At 31.1% G+C, this 21,634-nt stretch overlaps 1 protein-coding gene across 1 annotated transcript in view; it reads right to left on the reverse strand.

The window, feature by feature from the left end:
• The window catches only part of LOC113401575 (PAS domain-containing protein cky-1-like), a 129,367-nt gene that overhangs the window by 77,681 nt on the left and 30,052 nt on the right, over nucleotides 1-21,634 (reverse strand). The window contains exon 3 of the mRNA XM_026641545.2: nucleotides 7,200-7,381. Within this exon, the coding sequence (XP_026497330.1) occupies nucleotides 7,200-7,381 (182 nt within the window). The remainder of the gene's footprint in view (nucleotides 1-7,199; nucleotides 7,382-21,634) is intronic.

Raw genomic sequence — 21,634 nt, forward strand, 5'->3', positions numbered from 1 at the left:
ATGATATCGATAACATCGACGCATCTGTCGACTTGTCCTCCTCGTACAAACAGAGTAATTTCATCTTGTTTTAAAATTCAAATTTATGCTAATGTGACATGGTCGTAAGCACGTTAATTGGATTAACTTATATAAACGAATGTTCATTATTTGTATAAGCGAAGGTGTTAGTACGGTGATATATAAACTATTAAAGTTTAAGCGTTGAAATTGGAACATATTACTCGATTTGGTATGGAATTTATAAATATGGCGCGAAGGGATTGATTGTTTATATCAAAGACTTAATTTAATTTACTTTTATGGTAAATTACTATATACAAGTTTATTTATTTGTAACGTTGTAAAATGTAAAGTAAAGTAACAGCCTGTAAGTAACATTCACAGGCCAAATCTTCCTTCTTCGAGGAGGTTTGGAGCTGATTCCACCATTTTACATTACATTAACAGCCTGTAAATTTTCCACTGCTGGGCTAAGGCCTCCTCTCCCTTTGAGGAGAAGGTTTTGTAGCATATTCCACCACTCTGCTCCAATGCTGGTTGATCGAATACACATGTGGCAGAATACTGTTGAAATTAGACACATGCAGGTTTCCTCAGGATGTTTTCCTTCACCGCCGAGCGCGAGATGAATTATAAATTCAAATTAAGCACATATAAATTCAGTGGTGCTAGTGGGTTCGAACCCGAAATCATCGGTTAAGGATGCACGCGTTTTAACCACTGGGCCATCTCGGCTCTTTTCGTGATTCCACTACGCTGCTCTAATGCGGTTTGGCGAATACATACCTATGTAGCAGAATTTCACTGAAATCACATATGCGGGTTTTATTACGATGTTTTCCTTCATCGTTGAGCAAAATATCAATTACAATATAACTTAGCTATTACAAATCAATCAAATGATATCAAAATGAATGAAAAGAAAATTATGAATTTTAATTACTAATTAATTATACTGTATGCGTCAAAAGTTTATGTTAATTAATGTTTCAGATCCATGTAAATCACTCAGTGGTCAACTTGGAATAATACTCTCAGCTTGAAATGTTTCAAGCATTTTATTTATAATGTACTTATTTAACCTTTCACATAAAATTATCGAATTATATCGATATACGTTGAATTCGTTCAACATGTAACAATTTGTTTACAAAGTACTTATGAACATACCACCTATATTTATAACTTTTACAATAATCCGTGCACAATTATGTCAAATGATAGTGTTGGGAGCAAACGAAGAGACAATTGCGATATCGATAATCGCGCTAAGTGTCGGTGTGCCCCCTGTGGTTGTCGTAATGATACCTCTGTGGCCACTAAACGCTCGCTTTACCTTCTGTTTATATGCTATATTATGTGACTAAAATGTTTATATATTAACATACTTTCAAATAAAAATATATTCTTTCAGTGTGTTCGTCGTTCACTGCTGGTAAATGATGACGTCATCCAGGTGTCAATTCTACTAACGTATAACGGTTATGATATTATCTGGATAATATTTTGGTCCAATTCGACAATTCCTCGCAAAATTAATACTCAGCTTAATTTATTGTAACCGAGGGTCAATTCTACTTATTCATATTGGTTATGTTAGGATATATTTCGATCCACGACCGGAAATAGTTGCAGGACTTAAGTTATATACGTCTTTTCCGAACCTATGTCAATAGTGCCAAATTCCAGACTCCGGGCTGATACTAAGAATTTGTAACAAAACAAACTCAATAAGTTTTTGTTACCAATAGTTTGAATATAGGTCCTTGGCATCGATAACCGTTAAACCTACAAGACTAACTAGTCAGTAAATATATTATAGTATATAATCTATATATAAATTAAAATCTTATTATAGTATATGTTTCTCTGTAGTACAATTTATTTAATAAGCGGTGTTGAAATCAAAGCTGTTTCACATATAAAATATTCATATCTTAACACCTCATGCGTAAATCAGACTATCGTTGAAACCTCACGGGCAGTCCAAGGTGTAGAGCATCAATTAATCCTGGTTCTTGTAAACGATCACTTAGCCCACCTATCTCAGTCGTCCTTCCTACGAAGTGATCAACTTTGTTAAGTAGCAATTATTTTTCACTACGATGTTGTATGTAGAAGATAGGGAATGTGATTCTGTATATTTCGATAATATTCTTTTGATATTTAAGCGAATTTAATGTTTATTCGCTAATAAATAAGGAATATTTTTGATTGATTAAACTCATCACATTATTTTCTATATACTCGAAAATACATGTTTTCAATTACAAAAATATAATCTCGATATTAAAATAAGATTTGATAATCTGTGCTTATAATTTATCTCGCGCTCGACGAAGAAGGAAATCATCGTCAAAAATGTTTCGAATTAAATTATGCTATTTGTGTGTGCGATCTGGACTAGAGTTTTGTAATGAAATAAGAATCTTCTCAAAAGTATTTTCCCAGATCATTTGCAGGTTAATCTCTTAACTTTTATATCATAAGCTAAATTTACTTGTGTGGGTCTGGTTAGGCACCAGCCACTCATCAGCTATTCTACCGCTAAACAACAGTACTCAGTATTGTTGTATTCCGGTTTAAAGGGTGAGTGAGCAAGGGACATTACATCTTAGTTCCCTAGGTTGGTGGCGCATTGGCGATGTAAGGAATGATTAATATTTCTTACAGCGCCATTGTCTATGGGCGATTGTGGTCACTTACCATCAGGTGGCCCATATGCTTTTAACTAATGCCATAAAAAAAAAAAAATAAACATTGGTGCATATCCTTACTAATATTATAAAGGTGAAAGTTTGTATGGACGTTTGTTACTCTTTCACCCAAAAACTAATGAATGCATTTTAATTAAACTTTACGATAATATAGCCTACACGTCAGAATAACACATAGGGTACAATTTATAAAATATATTGTGTGAATTGTCCAAATATACCTATATATATATATATATCAAGTAAGGATAAAAATATGGTATGAAGCAAACTTGTACTTCAAGAAAGGACATGCCACTTTTTATATCTAATACCTGACAAGCAACCCCTTGAACGCGCGCGAAGCCGTGGCGAAAACTAGTTAATTAATAAAAATATGAATACTGACAAAGATTGAAATAGTCAGTAACGTTATCTAATAAGTGTAGAAAAAAAATAATAGCTAAACAATTTTATAAAGAGTTTCAACCGTAGCAAATGTATAAGCGTCCCTACATAGCTGTATTACAAAAGTGTGCTATTAAAAATTCACCGAAGAATCGCGGGCAACAAAATATACATTACCGATCCGGTATACGGGCTAATTAGACTGAAAATACTCATACGCTAGTTCCCATGGTGGTATGCAAAAATTGTTGAGAAAATACCATATGTGCGTGTTTGCTAATTCGAGGCCCGGTTGAGCAATTTCAGCTTTTAGAATGATCAGACTGGGAACCGAGATACGCGATGTCAGTACGGATCTTAAGAGATTATTGCTCTTTTCAACTTTCTTAGTTACCATTAAATAAGTACGTTTATATTTCTTTAAAGTAAAAATTTTTTTTATTCATTTCTGAATTGAAATATTAGAATATGCGTCTTTTCATTTAATAAGTGTTGCCTCAATATTAAAGTAAAGCGTAAAATAATTTAATTAATTAAGACTAAAATAATAAATGAAATTAAAAAAAAATGCTTTTATAATAGTATCATGGTAATGCAATACATGATTATAAACACGTAATATTTTAAACTCTTTTATAGGTTAAAAGTTATTGAAAGAAATATGCAAAACTGGTTTGTTAAAACAATGATTATTCAAACGATCGGTGAGCAAACTCTTCAAATCATATGCAAAATGCGATTCTCACGATCCCCGCTTATCGAGGCGTAGTGAAGCAAAGACGGTAGTCTTAAACAATGAAAGATATTGTGGATATGTTTGAAGTACAAACATTAAATGTGTATGTGTGTGTCAAGAAATCAATAATAATAAATATCTAGAAAAATATTTATATTTCGAATTCTAATAGAATGTAATCCGCTTTCATATTGTCAATTTTGTTTTTAAATCTCCACATATATGTATGTATGTATGTATGTATGTATGTATATGTTATACTCTGCAAGTAAAAACGTTTTTGTATTTTTTGTTCAATAATCACTGTAATAAATTATTCCTTATCCATGTGTGTTTTTTTTTTAATTCAATATATTTAACGGAGTTATTACGAGTACTTTTTAATTTTAAGGTATATCTTTGTATGCTGTCTTAAAATGCAAACTTCCTAACCCATGTGAACCCCCGGCGGTCAGTGGCGTGCGGTGCGGGCGTGACACCACTCTCCCAGGTTCGATTCCCGGCGGGCACTATTAGTGCCAATAACCATCAGCCGGTAGCCGGTCCAACTGGCTAATTTTCTCTAATTTTCCTATCAAAAGCGAAACCATTGTTTAAATCATCAATAAGGATAACTGTATTCGGAATCGTGAGAACATCGATTTTGTTACGTAATTATCGATTTTCGGTACGAACGGTTCAAGGCTGTGTTTTGATGGTAGCGTGCATATCGATATTTTGGTGGTATGAAACACGACCTTGTGATAATCCGTTAAATTGAGCTTGAAGGAAACTGCGCTAACTGGCTGATGCCTAATGGTATTAGTTAGAAAGGTACAGGGTTATGAATTGAACAATTAAAACTCCTATTAGTGTTTAATATGACTAATGTTTTATGAAGTTTATTTTATTAAGAATGATTTAACTGTTAGTGTAGTAAATTAACAAAGTATTTACATATTATTATTAAAAATGTTATTAAACTTAAATAGATTATGTCACTTATAACAAAGGTGAGTTATAAATACATTAAGCAATTAATAACCCTTCGTTATAAATATATAGTTAGGAATTCAACGGATGGATGATAAAGATTATATATATATATATTTATATATTTGGTGAAAAAGGTGACGAATAAACTTATAAACTTCAGTGCATTAGAATGTTAAGGAATTTTATAAATTTAATATAGCATTAATAACCTTTGAATCGCGGTATTAAACCTCCGTTGGCAGCTACTTACCCTAACAAACCGTGAATAAATTAATCTCTAACACGCATGGAGGGCTGTCAGCGCGTCTGTCTGTGGCCTCGTTGCCTTGATCCTTGGCTTATTTATAGATATATTGATATCACATGTACATCTTATAGCTTAAATATTTCGTATTGAATATGAAATATTTGAATATAGAATTAAATTTATAGAAAAGACAAAATTCATTCTGCAGTATGAACTAGTTGATTTTTTTTTTCATATTTTTATTTGTAAGTAAGTACGATATTATCTTTTTTTCTGGCCTCTATTAATGGAATTATTTTTTCTTTTTTATTCGTTACTTTTTTACATTTAAGCGAAGCTAATTATAATTTTAAAATGATTGGCAGAATAGTTCGCTCTTTCGTCCAATAGTAGTTTATTGCTTTTTTTTTTTGAACGAGTTCGGAACGTATAATAATAAAAGTCTACTTTGTTTGGAATTGTCTTACTTGTTATTTATAACAGAGTATCGTAAGTTGCTGAGCTCCGTATCCCGTAGTAGTAAAGTTGAATCCGATACAAGAAATAAACTATATCTAAAGTTACCTTCATTGTAAAGATGGGGTCGAAGGATTTATTTATGAGTTTGTAATACAACATTATTTCTCAAGAATACCGTTCAAACGTTGATCTTCCTAGCCGATAAGTCCTAGTGCTGGCATAACCTATGGTCTTTTAATATACCGCGTCTAATCATCGGGTAACGTAATAGGCATATAATAGAAGCAATGCAATTATACATTAAAAACCTATTAACGTATATTTTATATAAATCAACTGATTGTAGGAGGATTAATAGAAAATTTTCAAAAATTATTTAATTAATTACTATATTAATTAAAATAAAAAAAGAAACATATTTTGTTAGTTCTTTTGTATAATTTTTAAGATTTATTAGTTTTAGCAAGAATTTTAATAACCCCACATAGGGTTCAGATTCGGACAAGTAAATCGATTCGTCTTAAGCATTAAATCTTTACTACGATCCAAATAGATCTGTCTTTATCTCAAGTCCACAGTAAAGTAGTGTTGTGGATTGAATTCTCTATCTGTTGGTATTAACATATAGCAGAAGAACGCAGTTGTTTTTGGATTTGTAAAGACTTCAATTATAAACTAACATATCACGACACCCACTAAAGGAGCGATTTTGGAAATTCTACCCCTAAAGGGGTGAAAAAGGGCTTGAACGTTTGATTGGAATTTTTGAATTGTTTGTATGGTCCGTAATTTTTTAAGTTAGAAACATGAAACTTTATTTTTGGGATACTGATTAAGAAGGAGTAGACTTATTTAAGTGATTTGCATATTCTACCCCCTGCGGGGGCGAAATAAGGGTTGAAAGTTTTATAAGAGTCAATCATTTTTTAAGTTAAAAATTTGAAATTTTATTTTTGTGACACTGATTAAAAATGAGTAAATACGTATTTAAGTGTTTCTAGATATTCTACCTCTAAGGGGCTTAATAGGGGTTCATATTTCTTATATAGATTAGTCTGGAAGTCCGTCATTTTTAAGTTAGAAGCATGAAATTTTATTTTTGGGCTACCGATTAAAAATGAGCAGATACATATTTAAGCGTTTCTTGATATTTTAGACCTAAAGGGAAAAATAGGTGTTGACATTTTGTATACAGGTTAGTCTGGAAGTCCTTCATTTTGAACTTAGAAGCTGGAAATTTTATGTTTGGGCTACCGATTAAAAATGAGTTGATACGAAATTAAGCGTTTCTGGATATTCTACCCTAAGGGCTGACATACACACCAATGTGGTATACAAAGAGGTCTTACATGAACGTAATATTTTAAGTGAATTTGTAAATATATCCATATTCTACGCGGGCAAAGCCGCGGGTAACAGCTAGTAATCAATATAATTTAACGCATAATTTGGCCTGGTCTACTAGTATAGTATCATATATCTGTAAGCTTCGAAAAGTGATCGCATTTTGTATATGTATATTGTTAAAGATTATGCAATTATACACATACATATATATTTTTCGTAATTTATCTATTTATATAAAGTGCCAAAAAATTATTAATCAATAGACGATTGTTTAAACGAATTAAATGTAAATTTATAAATTATCGTAGAAAAAATAAATCTGACAAACCTTGTTGAAAGTAATTCGATTTCCTCACGTAAACGCACACGAGCGCCATCAGTTGGAGCTGGGAGAGTCTTTGTCGAGTGGAAGGAGGGAGGGGTAGAAGGTCCCGAAGGTTGGCAATCTCTGCGTTGATGAGGTCGCGCCGAAGTTTGCTCGCGCCTTTCGTTGATTTGCCTTGATCGAACCTGAGGAAGAAATTCCATATTATATAATAGGTTTACTTTCTTATTCATTAATATTATTGTTAAAATATTAGTTGTATATAGTTGATACTGATACTCTATGGTAAATTTCGCGCCTTTTCTATGACTCTGCAATATTACTCTGCTCTGTGACATAATAAAAGATAGTTCGTTGTACTCTAAAACTTTTATTACCAAAAAGCAAATCCACTATTGTAACAATTATATTAACCTTTAAATGTGTCGATAGTATAAGGATTTGTTATATATTTGCAACATATTCATATCAATTATTGACTATGACTTGAAATTAAAATCTGTGATTGCTTTATTAATACTTAATACCAATAAGAGATTTATTTGTAAAGTTATAGTAACTATTATTAATTACACTAACGAAGGCACACCACGTAAAAAATAATATTTTATTCTATATTCTAAGTATATTCTAAGTTGTTTGTTTTAACTTTCTTGATTCTTAATTGTTTCACCCACATTAAGACATCTTATAAGCACCATCCATATCATCTTCTTAATAAAATAGGCATATGAATAACCTTAATTATGCTACACTTTGTATGAAACCGTATTTTGTAACGAGTTTTTATTCATTAGGTCCATCCCGTCTATCTATTCGCGTTTCTTTTCTTGTTATAAATAAAAAGATGTAATTAAAAATCATGACAGCATAAAATAATTAATAATAATATATTACAAGTGCCTTCAACTTCAAATGCACTTTCAGTTAAATATTAATCGGACGTCGCGTTCAAACGATAAAGGCGTTATCAATCCAAGCTCTTATGATGTTTAAAACTCCAGCTGTCTGAAATTTTGATATCTTTAATATACCGATCGTATACCGGTTCCAATATAAGTGTTAACTTGTCTCCCATGACGTATGCCGACTAAAATAGTCTTGCTTCAATCAATTGGAATGCGGTTAATTAGTTTGCAAATTGCTATCTGATTTAACTGCATCTGGAAGCTACGTCATCGTGAAAAATAAGCTGTACTATTACGCGTTTTAAACTAAGGAAAACAATATATTTTGTAAATCATTTGATAAGAAGTAACATTGCAAATTTGGATCTTCCTTAAGACCTAGTTATTGTGTCAATTAATATACAATTTTACTACGATTTTTTCTAGTCTGTGTGATTAAAAATGTAAGTGTGAAAAATATGTTAATTTAGAATTTAACTGACTGTAAAGGTTTCCTCTCAAGAATGAATCACAGGGACAAAAAATCACGTGATAAAATAATAGGGCACGTGTTCTATCCTGAAGGACATTCTCTAAGTCTTCATAGCAATACATCTTAGACGTAATTTCCGAAGGTTTCATACTTGGATGTCACGAGTTTAATTTTCGTGCCTTTAAAAAAACCTCTTTTGATACATAAAATGCAACTTTTGCTATGATAGATTTTTATCTTTTTAAAACGATAACAGTTCCTTTTTCGTTTTGAAATTAAGACGTACATGATCATTAAAACATTTTAGTTTCATCGTTGGTAAAAAATAATGAAGTTCGAAATATAAAAATTATATTAAAAATTTAAATTTAAAAAAAGAACCGTTGTAGGTTAACACTAAAATATTATAAATAAGACAAATATGCTAATTAAAATATTAGTGTTAAATATAAATATAATGTAGAATCATTTGTCAATTCTTCTACAACATCGAGACGATATCGATTATATTTATCGATGTATAGATTCGTTATGCTTAAAATAATCGTTTAGACAGGTTTACCATTTATAAGAAGATTTATTAACGTTTTATATTGATTTTAATGGAGCCCCATTAGATGTATTCAAACATTTTTATGATTTTTCTTATGGATTATTACAGAAACGTGAATATTAGTATAAGCTCAATAAAATGAATTTATGAAGTGTTACTGATATATATTTCAATGTTATCGGATTATTCTAATGACATAATGTTATTATTTTTTTAATTAGAAATCATTTTTTTAAATATAGAATATCTTTAATTCTACTTTATTAAAACACCAATGACCCGCTCCGGCTTGACATGGGTCAATTTATTGATATACATCAAATTTATTCCGTCAGGAGATAATATAATATATTAATACTTTCTACCAGTAAAACATAAGATTATTACTTTCATAGAACCCGAATTTGTGACCTACATACAAACAAACAAATTTTACCTCCTTATAATATTAATATAGATTAACTTTAAATATTGCCTACAAATGAGAATTAATATAAAATTGGTCATGCGTTTATTTCCTGTACAATTAACTTCAAGTTACATCATTACAATTGGTTCAAATCGACCAATAATAAAGTAATTCTTCCACAAATACAATAAATTGATTTTCGATATAATTTGAATATTTAAAACGACCTTGCATTTAATACAGTTTTTGTTTAAAGGTCAATCTTTGAATATGTTTTTAATAAGCCAATTAAGCGGTTAAAGTATTTGTTACAAATATTATCTATAAAGTATAGTTTACAACTTATACGTGTGTATAACTTTGTGTATTATTTGTTTTGTGAAAAAAAATTAAAATACATGCAATTGATTTACTTTACAAACCTTACAACGCACACGAGGAGTGTTCTTATATGGCTTTAATTTTTTTTAATGGTAAAAGGTAACTTAATAATAGCTGCTAACTATGAATAAATTTAAAATTTAATATAATAACTGTATCTCTTTTTAGGGTTCCGTGCACAAACGGTAAAACGTCAGTCTATTACTAAGACTCATGTCATCAGGCTTTATCCCATGAACCGTGATAGTTAGATACTTGAATTTTTCACAAATGTAAATATTTAAGGGGGCTCCCATACAACGGACATGATTTTTTTTGCCGTATTCTACTTGCACTTTGCCGGTTTTTTAAATAACCATTAAAAAATAAAAAAATATGTTTATCAATATATATATATATGTATTTATAAAGTGGTATTTAAACATTATTTTGTATAGGAGTTCAAAGAATAAACTAGGTAAAACATAAGTTTTTTTTTTATGTCATAGGTGGCAAACGAGCAATAAGTAGAATAAAGGTATAATTAGTCTCCCTCAGCATTTTTATAAATGTAGTATCAACAGTAGGTATCGTTTCACTAATCATAATCAATGACGTAACATGTCAAGTGAAGGGAAACAATTATATGAAATCTAAAAACTATTGATCAATTAAAAGTACTTACGTCTAGCCATGACCCCACTTTAAATAATTGATCGAATATTTAGCTACCTGGTTCAATCACTAGTTTTTTTTTTTTTAATATTACTTGTTATTTGAGTGGAATTTTTATTTAAATGTGTTTATCGTATGTATAAAATAATAATCACTCATATAAATGTGATTGAAATTAACATGTATTTGATACTAAAGTTATTTTTTATAACTTAGGTTTGTGTTTGTATCGTAAGATTTTTTTTGTTTTAGAGATTCCTCTATGTCTAAGTATCTGATATTAAATTAAAAAAACCAGCATATTTTCGTGTTGATTTTTAAACATTACAGCAAACATAATATAATAGAATATACAGTACTTGTAGCTTGAATGTTAAAAAGATTTTTTGAAAATTCAGATTTTTATCGTTTATCGAGGAAAGCCGGAATTAAAGCTATTTGTTTATTGTAATAAGTAATTAGATATTGTCTTCCTGATCGATATTGATCATTGTGACTAATATCATGGGAGAATATTTACCTGTGATGTAAATATAATTAATAGATCTGAAGTGGGTACAATAAGTGTGCTCTCACCCTTTCCTGCTGGCAACGTGATATGACATGAGAGAATTCGGGCACGTAAATATTAACACTGGCAACTTATGGCAACATTCAAATTTCAAACTAATTTAGAATATTTTTATTCCAACCTTATTGGCCCAGGACAAAGAAATTTTCAGAGTATCATAAACTAATAATTTAGGCTTAGAGAAAAATTATGGATTGTCATATATTGCAAACACAACACAAAACAGTCTGAAATAAAAAAGAAAAATATTGTTAACAAACAAACGGTCAATCATCATGACGTTCAACCGCTGAGAGCTGGTCAATGAATGGTTTGTAATTAATAAAGTTAATTCATTCATTCATCAGCTACAGACTTAAAACTTGTTTAATTTAAAACAATTTCTATTTACGTATTGGCTTTCTTCGGTGATTTATTTTCACATATAGTTATGTACTTTATGTAAACAATTACATAACAAACAATACATTAACTCACTCAATCTTTAAACAGGAAAACAACAGTACTAAGTATTACTGTTTGACAGAATATATTTTTAGTTTAGTAGTTTTAGGTTTTTGTAATTTCATATCGATTAACAATTCTTTTAAATAGTTTTAAAATTAAGAAGCTGGCTAAGCTACATTCGGTTAAGATGTTGATTTGTTTTCTCTTTGTGCATTATGTGGTCTTCTTTAAGTAATTATGATACTTAGAATGGAATTTTACTTTTGTTATATTATTTTAATAAGTGTACACATAAATAAATATGATGAGCGGGTCATATATAGTATTATATACCCAGATAAGTCCTACCACCAAGTAAAATGTCGGATTACTTTTTTATTTTATTAAGATAGATTTGTATTTGAGAGATATTGATTTGATTTGAGATTTAAAGGCTTACCAGATGATACAATCTATAAATCTACGCGTAATTTTAGTCAAACAAAGAAACAAGAATGGCGTAGTCTACATTTTTAACAAAGATTGTATTGTAAAGAGAATATTTTTTAAGAATTCCATACAAATAACTTACTTCACATTTAACATTCCCACGTTGAAAAAGGAAGAAAGCTCGCGGTAAAGATGGTAACCGAAGGGTTTAATCAGTGGCACAAAGCGGCTATATCAATGAGTCTGTCCGTATGGTCGCTTATTAGTTAATAAAAAGGCACACGCGATGTTTTTAAGTTCAAAGGCTCGTGAAGGCGGTAAGTTTTGCTTGTAATATTGTTATTGTGTTGCAAAAATGTTAATAATTTGTGTACCAACAAAGTCTTTCGTATTGAAAAAGTGGTTGAGGTAATTATTTCTAATTTATGAAGCCTTATTGGTGAGTGCGTTTTAACCTGTACTGAGTTTATTAAAGGGATTATTATTGATTTATGTATTTATAATTATATTGAGATGGCCCAGTGGTTAGAACGCGTGCATCTTAACCGATGATTTCGGGTTCAAGCCCAGGCAGGCACCACTGAGTTTTCATGTGCTTAATTTGTGTTTATAATTCATCTCGTGCTCGGCGGTGAAGGAAAACATCGTGAGGAAACCTACATGTGTCTAATTTCAACGAAATTCTACCACATGTGTATTCCACCAACCCGCATTGGAGCAGCGTGGTGGAATATATGCTCCATACCTTCTCCTCAACGGGAGAGGAGGCCTTAGCCCAGCAGTGGGAAATTTACAGGCTGATTATGTTATTATGTATGTTTTGTATTTTATTATCAATACGATATCAAGTACAGTAAGTTTCAATGCGTGGTTATTTGTGTGGTAAATTGATTTTTTTTTTGTTATGAAAAACGTTTATAGTATCGACACGAACTGCAGCTCTGCAGAGCTATGCACAGGCACAGACACAGACACACCTTGTGCTTATGTCCAGCCATGGATTGTGGCAGGCGATGATGATTTGACTTACTCTTATTATATTTATAGAAATTTAAATATATATTTTTTCAATATCACATAAAACAAAACTAAGTAACTATCTTCAAATTACGGATCAGGACAAAAGAGGTAATATTTTTTCCGTTATGAAATGTTCAATAATAGTTCAAAAAAGTTTTAGAAGTTGTTAGTATAATACGTGTATCGAAAAGCATAAATCCCTCTCACTTTATCGTATTGCCGTCTCATCTAACTATGAGAGTGAAAGAATATGGACCAGACTCCAATTTTACAAACAATTGACAGTTTATCACAATCGAATCGAAATATAATCGTAGCCGTTCAGCCGTTTTCATATTCGGTCATTGCGATTCGGTCAAAGTTGGATCGGAATGAAAGAACAGTATCTTAACCGATATAAATAAGTAAAATTGTTCCACAGTTACAACTAAACTAAGGTTAATTTGTAAGGAATTGTAAGTTCGATGAGAATAGAATCGGGAACGTATCATTATAAGATAGTAGAATTAGCCTCCTATGCATCTGTGCATGCAAATACTTGCATTTAATACTGATTTGAAGTTTAGCCGACATCACCAATATTTTTTCATCATCATCACCTATAATACCAAAAAATAATTCAACTCGCAACAATTCAATAAATAACAGTTGAATCACTTTGGAGTAGTTGTGCAAAAAGCTTCATTAAAAATATACCATCTCGCCTTATTGCCTCCACAGGTGAGAAGAGGGCTGGTTCGTTTTTTGCCCAGAGGATCGGAATTGCGATTCGGGAAGCATTCGGCTGCCAGCATTCTTGCTACGATTATATGCAGTCATGATTTATATAACTATTTTTAATTCATATTTTTACATAGAAATATAATATAAATTAATAAAAAGTAAAAATGTAATATAATTACTTTAACCGTATTAAATGTATCTCAATAACTAAACTTGTTTAGCCGCGGTCTGATGTGGAAATTCCCCATTTTCCCACGCTGTACGCCAGCCGCCACAAAGGCGCTCAATAATTTAGGCAATTTTCCAATATCGGCCTGTCTGTGGTACAAGTTTGGCAATTAATTATAGACTAAACTAAAAATATAATATCACTTTTATTAAGTTGCACAGTTTCAGTGAAGACAGATTTCGTTATAGTGTGTGTACATTTTTTTTCTCTGATTAAATCTTTTCTCTACTTGAATAATGTTAAGAGTCAGTATTTGGCTCTATTGTTACATTATTAATGTTTAATTCTTTTTAGAATACAACATTTTACAAATTTTTATTACTTTTTCATTTATTTTTCATCATGAATTAAATAATTTTTATTATATTTATTTCTAACTTTTATAATTATTTACTTTTATATTCGCGATTTATTGCAACATTATTATAATTTTATTAATATTACAATACTTTTTCAATAGTTTTTTTTATTTTAAATTTTAAATATAGAATATTTATTCGCGTTTTACATGCACCATACACAAAAGCCATGTATAGAAACCGCAACAGCGTATCAGCGCACTGTACAAGGCCCTCGCATTACTACTACCTATGGCATTCTTCTATCTTCAAACTACTCTATAAATTCTAATTGTATGTTTCTTGAGATATATTTACTATTATAATATTGAAATACGACTATTTTTTAAATAAAAATGCCTTTTTATTTTAATGTCCTACTTGGTGGTAAGGCATTGCGCAAACCCGTTTGGGTGGATACCACCCACTCATCAAATATTCTACCGCCAATCAGCAGTATCTACTCAGTATTGTTGTGTTACGGTTTGAATGGTGAGCGAGCCAGTGTAATTATATGCAAAAGGAACATAAGTTCTTGGTTTTCAAAGTTGCTGGCATATTGGCGATGTAAGGAATGGTTAATATTTCTTACAGGATCATTGTCTATGGGCGGTGGTGACAACTCATCACCAGGTGGTCCATTTGCCTGTTCGCCTACCTATATCATATCAAAAAAATATGTAAAAATCGTATTACTTAGATGAAACATTTCTAACTAACTCCAGTATAATATATTGCATTCTGTAAAACTGTTTAAAAAGAACAATTTTATCATACATTATTTCCATATAAATTAATCTACTTTGGATGCACGGTTTCTTTATTCATATAATATACCTTTCTCTGTCTATCTCTGAATACAGAATGAAATTATTTAAAAATAATAATTAATATAATGATAAAAATAAATACAAGATTCACTTCACTTGAAACAGTTTGCTGCAATATAATTATACATATATCACTATTTTTTGTAATAAGTTAATTGCCAATGTAAACATTCTGTATTATTATAACGTACAAAGCATCACATGTTGCACTTGCTTCACATACTCCTTTATAAAGAGTTGATTATGATAGCTCCGTCTAACAATCGGCTTGGAAAGTGCGCTAAACGGAGCCCGGAGCGAGCAATTTCCTCACATCTCGCATCGTAGGAATTCTAGTCATAATAAGTGAGATCTACTCGACTTATGCTCGCCTGGTAGTATTTCAAATTTAACACCGCCAATAACCAGTCCTGTTCGAGAAAACGAAAGTTCCGAAATGTATTTAAAAGTAATATTTACTAACCTAAAACGTTTATGGTACGGATATCGATTGCACACGAACTTTGTCCTGTCGAATTCTTTTAGTTGCCTATGAATTATTTATATAAAAATTTTTAATTTGATCCAAACTGTCGCAGTCGGAGATTCAAATTATGTGTTTTGTATTCAAAATCAAAACCAAAATATTCTCTATTCAAGTAGTTTTATAAAAACACTTTTAAATCGTTATGGCACAGTTTTGTATTCAATCTAAACCACCGGTTTGGAAAGTAGATTCTAGAAGAACTGGCAACAAACTCAGTAGTTACTCTCTTTTTAATTGTATGCTTTCCATTAAATATGCTAGCTCTGGAACACATACACAAATAAAAAATGAAAACATTTACTTGTACAAAGTTCGTCATGAGTAAGGAGAGTTTAATGTTATAGCAATTATTGGTTAGATGTTATTTAAATCTAAGATTATTACATGAGCAATTTAAATATAGCTTACGTATTTTAAATTTAATTTAATTCCAAGAGAAGTCATATTATAAATTTCAAGTATCCGATTAAAACTTTGCAAAAATCCTAATATCGTTTGTTTAATAACATCATGCAATTATGCAATAAGTGAGACAAAATAAGTCTAAGGTAAAAAAAACGTTTTGAAATATTTGTTAATAAGTAGAAACCATCTTCTGTGCTCATTAAAAACAATGGCATTAAAATGTTACAATTTCAACAGAACACATTTTCTGCTAATAGTTCATTTTGCTTGCAAAAATAGACTAGCTTAGACGATGTTTTATTTCTTAATCGTACTTTGTTTATTTTGCAATATATTTAGACATGGTAACACTAATCATATTTACAATTATGTATGTACAAATAAACTCCTAATACAAATTCGCTCGCATTAGTGGTCGGGTGACTAACGACCGCATTTGACACTGACTGCAATGGTCCGTGTTATTAGCAGTCAATTAACCTTCGTCTGCCAGCCACTCGTGTTTACGGTCTTTTTATTTGTTGAATATATATATTTTTTGTTTTGTGAAAAAAACTATTATAAAATTTTCTTTATTAATTAATTGGCAGCAGCATAAATTATATACTAATGATGTATGACACACCGATTTATATAACGGCGCCAATTCCAAAACTGTATCAGACATATAAAAGCGTGGAGTTAATGCTTGTTGACTTCCAGGCAGGAGACATAACATACATATATAATTGTATTTAACTAACATGACTGTATTTTTAGACGTTGAAAAAGAGTAACTACTGAGTTTCTTGCCGGTTCTTCTCGGTGGAATCTACATTCCGAACCGTTGTTAGCTTTACTTACTTTAAATAGTTTGTTAAATGACGATTCAAAAGTGCTTGTAAAAGCCTACTTGAATAAAGTATATTTTGATTTGATTTGAATTGTGCAAAAGTTTGTGCGCCATCTTAGGTGCACTCTTTGTTTCCTTACTCGCATAAACCGATGCGATTGCGAATTCGAAATGACAGGAAAAAGTCCACGCGCATAGTTAACAATTTACTAGTTTTCCGAGACACAACAACAGACACATTTTCAACATCTAGACTCCAGGCTGTTACTTAGAATGAATCGATGGGGCACCCTCCATTGTTTCTTTATTAGCATGAACCAGGGCCTACATCCAGGATCTCAGGATCTGCAGCTCTCTAAAATAAAGCGCCACTGTGGAAAATCCCCGCTTACGTACGAAGCGTTTCGAATCCACCTTTATCATTCGCACCGCTTAACTGAGGAATACTTTGACTGAGTCTGTATTTCGCGATAGGTACCTTGGTGTCTTCAAATCTAAAGTTAAGAGGTATCTTCTAAGCAAGGATGCTATATTGTAGTCAGTGTCCATGCTTAACATCAGGTAAGACAACTATCAAACGCAAGCCTATTAAGGGTAAAAAAACACAAGACCGTAATACAAATTACATTACATAAAATTCTTTTCTCGGTATTTTTTAAATTATTAATGCACCTTTTATTTGCTATTTAAGGTACAAGGAGTTATCCTAGACTATAGATATTTAGTCAGAAATGATGTTCATACAATATTTAATTAATCATTAATCTTATGATTTTCTTCTAAGTTTATTCGTTGCAATAATGGTCATACAAATACGCCGTGCACCTTTATCACATGTTTTACGTCAATAAAGCACACGAAGACAAGTGAAGAGCAACAGGGTCAGTGCACGCACACACAATAGCCCTCTCATTAGTACGCCATTTGCATTCACTAATTATGGCGACACGGCAACTGCGGCGTCAACTTGTAGTGTCAGACTTATTTGTTTTTAGCAACTTGGGATATCTTTTACCTGGAATGTAATTGTGATAAGGATAGACCAATACTAAACTAGTTCGTGAATTATAATATAACAATTTTGCATCTTTATAAATATAATATATTTCTATGTTTGTATTATAACGTCATTTCAATAATTGAGAACGTTTAGATAAATATTTTTTGATATTCGAATGAAATATATCTATTCTCTTTTCGGAATATTATCAGAAAATTATTATAATAAGATGCATGAAATTGATTGTGAATACATGATTTTATTTACACTAATTAACAATAATCGAATTAAATTTATTGTAATTTACTTCCTGATTGCCGTAATGACATTATAAATTTGATATTGTTTGAATTATATCTAGCTATAGATCGACATAAGCAAAACCACAGGAAAAAGCTAGTCAAATAATGTATACAATATTTAAATATAAATTGATACAATTATACATACTTGTAAGATAATGCTTCCAATCTAATCGCACGAATCCTCAACGTCAGCTATAAACAATCTTCCTCTCATTATTCGCAATCCTTGACAGAAGTCTAACCCTTAATCGAAGATTAAAATTAGCTGTCGACTAAGGAATTATACACACTATCGACGTACGAGTTATTGACACCTTATGGTATTAAAATATAATATTCTGAAATAATTAAATTCTTCCTTCAAAACTAAGTGTTGTCTTAATGATAATTATTGTTGTTTATTTGCTATTCTGTATGTAATAATTATGTATAATACAAGAATATGAAAATCTTTCTTATCGCGTCAAATGACAAATTTAAAGTACGTGAAATTCGTATGCGTACTACTTAGCACATCATAACACAAAAATTTCTTTCAAAACGCAATTCATTTTCTGATATAAGTTTTATGTAACTGGTTAGAAATAAAATTTAATAAAAAGTGGATATTATGTTTTTTTTATTTAAAAATGGAAAGACAAATTTGTCGTGTGTACTGTGTACAGGCGCCCTGCGGATTGCTGTCTGGTGGATTGTTTAACACCGCCTCTCATACATCGCCATTGCTTTATAATTGTTTTTCACGCTCATTAGGTGTAATTGAAATAAATCTTTTGTTTGATATTTATTTTTATGCATGCCGACTACGAGTTATATCGTACGGTGGACCACACAGGTGCTAAACTTTATTGTCGTGTAGATTTTTTTATCAGAATTATGGACAGGTAATAATTCGTTGTATATAATATAACAAAATAAAAGATGTTATACTACATGTAACAGCCTAAAAATGTTCAACTGCTGGGCTAAGGGCTAAGCCTACTCTCCATTTGATTAGAAACTTTGCAGTTTATTTCCGTACGGTGCTTCAATGTGCACTGTGGCAGATTTTCGTCTAGGTTTCAATATGCAGGTTTCCTTACGAGGTAGGATGACGGTCTACTGAACGTAAATGGTCACCATCGCCCATAGACATATACATGGCGCTATAGGATATGTGAACCATTCCTTGAGAACTAATATTTTCCACACCGAACTTGAGAACTAATATTTTATCTCTCTTTTGTCTGTAGTCACACTGGCTTCCTCATCTTTTAAATCGGAACCCAACAATACTAAGCATTGCCGGTAGAATATATAATGAGTGGGTGGTACCTATCCAGACGAGCTTGCACAAAGCCCTACCACCAACTACACACAATGGGCATATTAAAACCACTAACCACTTGCAATAGCTAATTGCGCAGGGGATATTATAGATTATTCATAAATACAATAAATACATACAGAATTAAAAGACATAAACGTCAATCGAAGCTGCACTCTTACGGTTTCCGCTTGCAAGATCATGACACGACCATTCATCACTCATAATGACGAGGATTATTTACTTAAAACTAATAACTAAATAAAACAAATGTTCGAAATAAATCTTAATTAAATTTAAATGGAACGAAAAACAATTGAACTACCTATATGTTTCAAGAAATTATGAGTTATGATGATGGTATGATACTGAGAGCCGAGATGGCCCAGTGGTTAGAACGCGTGCATCTTAACCGATTATTTCGGGTTCAAACCCAGGCAGGCACCATTGAATTTTCATGTGCTTAATTTGTGTTTATCATTCATCTCGTGCTCGGCGGTGAAGGAAAACATCCTGAGGAAACCTGATTGTGTCTAATTTCAACGAAATTCTACCACATGTGTATTCCACCAACCCGCATTGGAGCAGTGGTGGAATATGCTCCAAACCTTCTCCTCAAAGGGAGAGGAGGTCTTTAGCCCAGCAGTGGGAAATTTAAAGGCTGCTAATGTATGTAATGTAAATGTAACATACTGATCTATACCAATATATACTATTTTTGTATTAACACGTCATAAATATATTCAGTGTTGAGCGGCAACACTCAACGTTGATTACATTTGAATATTTCTATGCAAGCTTAATATGGTTACATTAAAGCTTTGTGTTCAAATATCTGTGACCTTGAATTATCGTTCATAATCAGGAAGTTACACTTAACCACTAGATGATGTACATATCGTAATTATTGCACACAGTTTGCTTTGTGTTGTGGTCCAGTTTTTTTTTTCTTTCTTTCCTCAATTTATTTGTGAATAAATCCTATTTCTCTTTTATAATGATAGCTATTAAGTAAGTAACAAACTATTTCAATTCAAAGCCAATGCATATACTGAACCATATTTTTTAAATTATAATACTTTTTTTGTTATTATTCGTTTTTGGGGCTAAAATTTCTTAATGCATAGAAATTTCAATCTTTATCAAACGTAATTATATTTAAGAGTGTTCACGTCATCAATAAGTAATCCTATCTTGGAATTTAAGATAAACATCGTAATGTATGTCAATAAACTTAAATTAAGTTATATTGTATCAATTAGTCTTAGGTTTCATTTTTGTACTTTATGTAAAAATCTTAAGCGTCTAATTCTTCGTCGTGGAAGCTTTACAGGCTGGTACAGAAGGTAGGAAATAGTATATATATATATATATATTTTTTTTTTTTCATTAGATGAATATATATATATAATTCATTTAATGAAAATATGGTGTTATACAAATGCATGTCCCGTGATTACGTTCGCTACAAATTACCTCACGATATTTTCAGGAGATTGGGTACTTGAGATATAATGCAACTTCGATTTGATCACATAAAATAGTCACGCACAATTACAATCCGCATTTTACTGTTAAAGGTATTTCTAGTTAAAATTTAAATTAAATAAATTAGTAGGACGGGACAATAAATACAGCCTTAAGATTAAATTATTTCGTTTTAAGTATAAACTTAAATAAAAGCCTTTTTAAATACAATATTTTATTATATTTTTTTTTTCTTAACGGATTTGAGCGAGCAATCTCAAGGAGTAGTCAGCTAATTGCCTCCCGCGTACACAAACACAGGTGTACTATGTATTGTTATAAATGTATTATTACATATACTTCGCGATCGTAAACTTCGTAAGACATCGAGGAAAATAATAGCAAATGGTAACAACCATTACAAATAATATAATTATGCTTCAGACAAAAAATATCCAAAAAACATCCTACATACGTTGAATAATCATATTAGTTGGATGTTGTCTCTATTGTTCGGAGATTAGACGCCTGCTACAGACTGACACTATTTGCTAAAGGTTAATTTATAAATTAGTCATCCAAAATCAAGGTTAAGGCGCATCACACAGCCATTGTTGTATAATTGACATGATT

The sequence above is a fragment of the Vanessa tameamea genome, chromosome 20 (assembly GCF_037043105.1).
Source record: "Vanessa tameamea isolate UH-Manoa-2023 chromosome 20, ilVanTame1 primary haplotype, whole genome shotgun sequence".
Lineage (NCBI taxonomy): Eukaryota > Metazoa > Arthropoda > Insecta > Lepidoptera > Nymphalidae > Vanessa > Vanessa tameamea.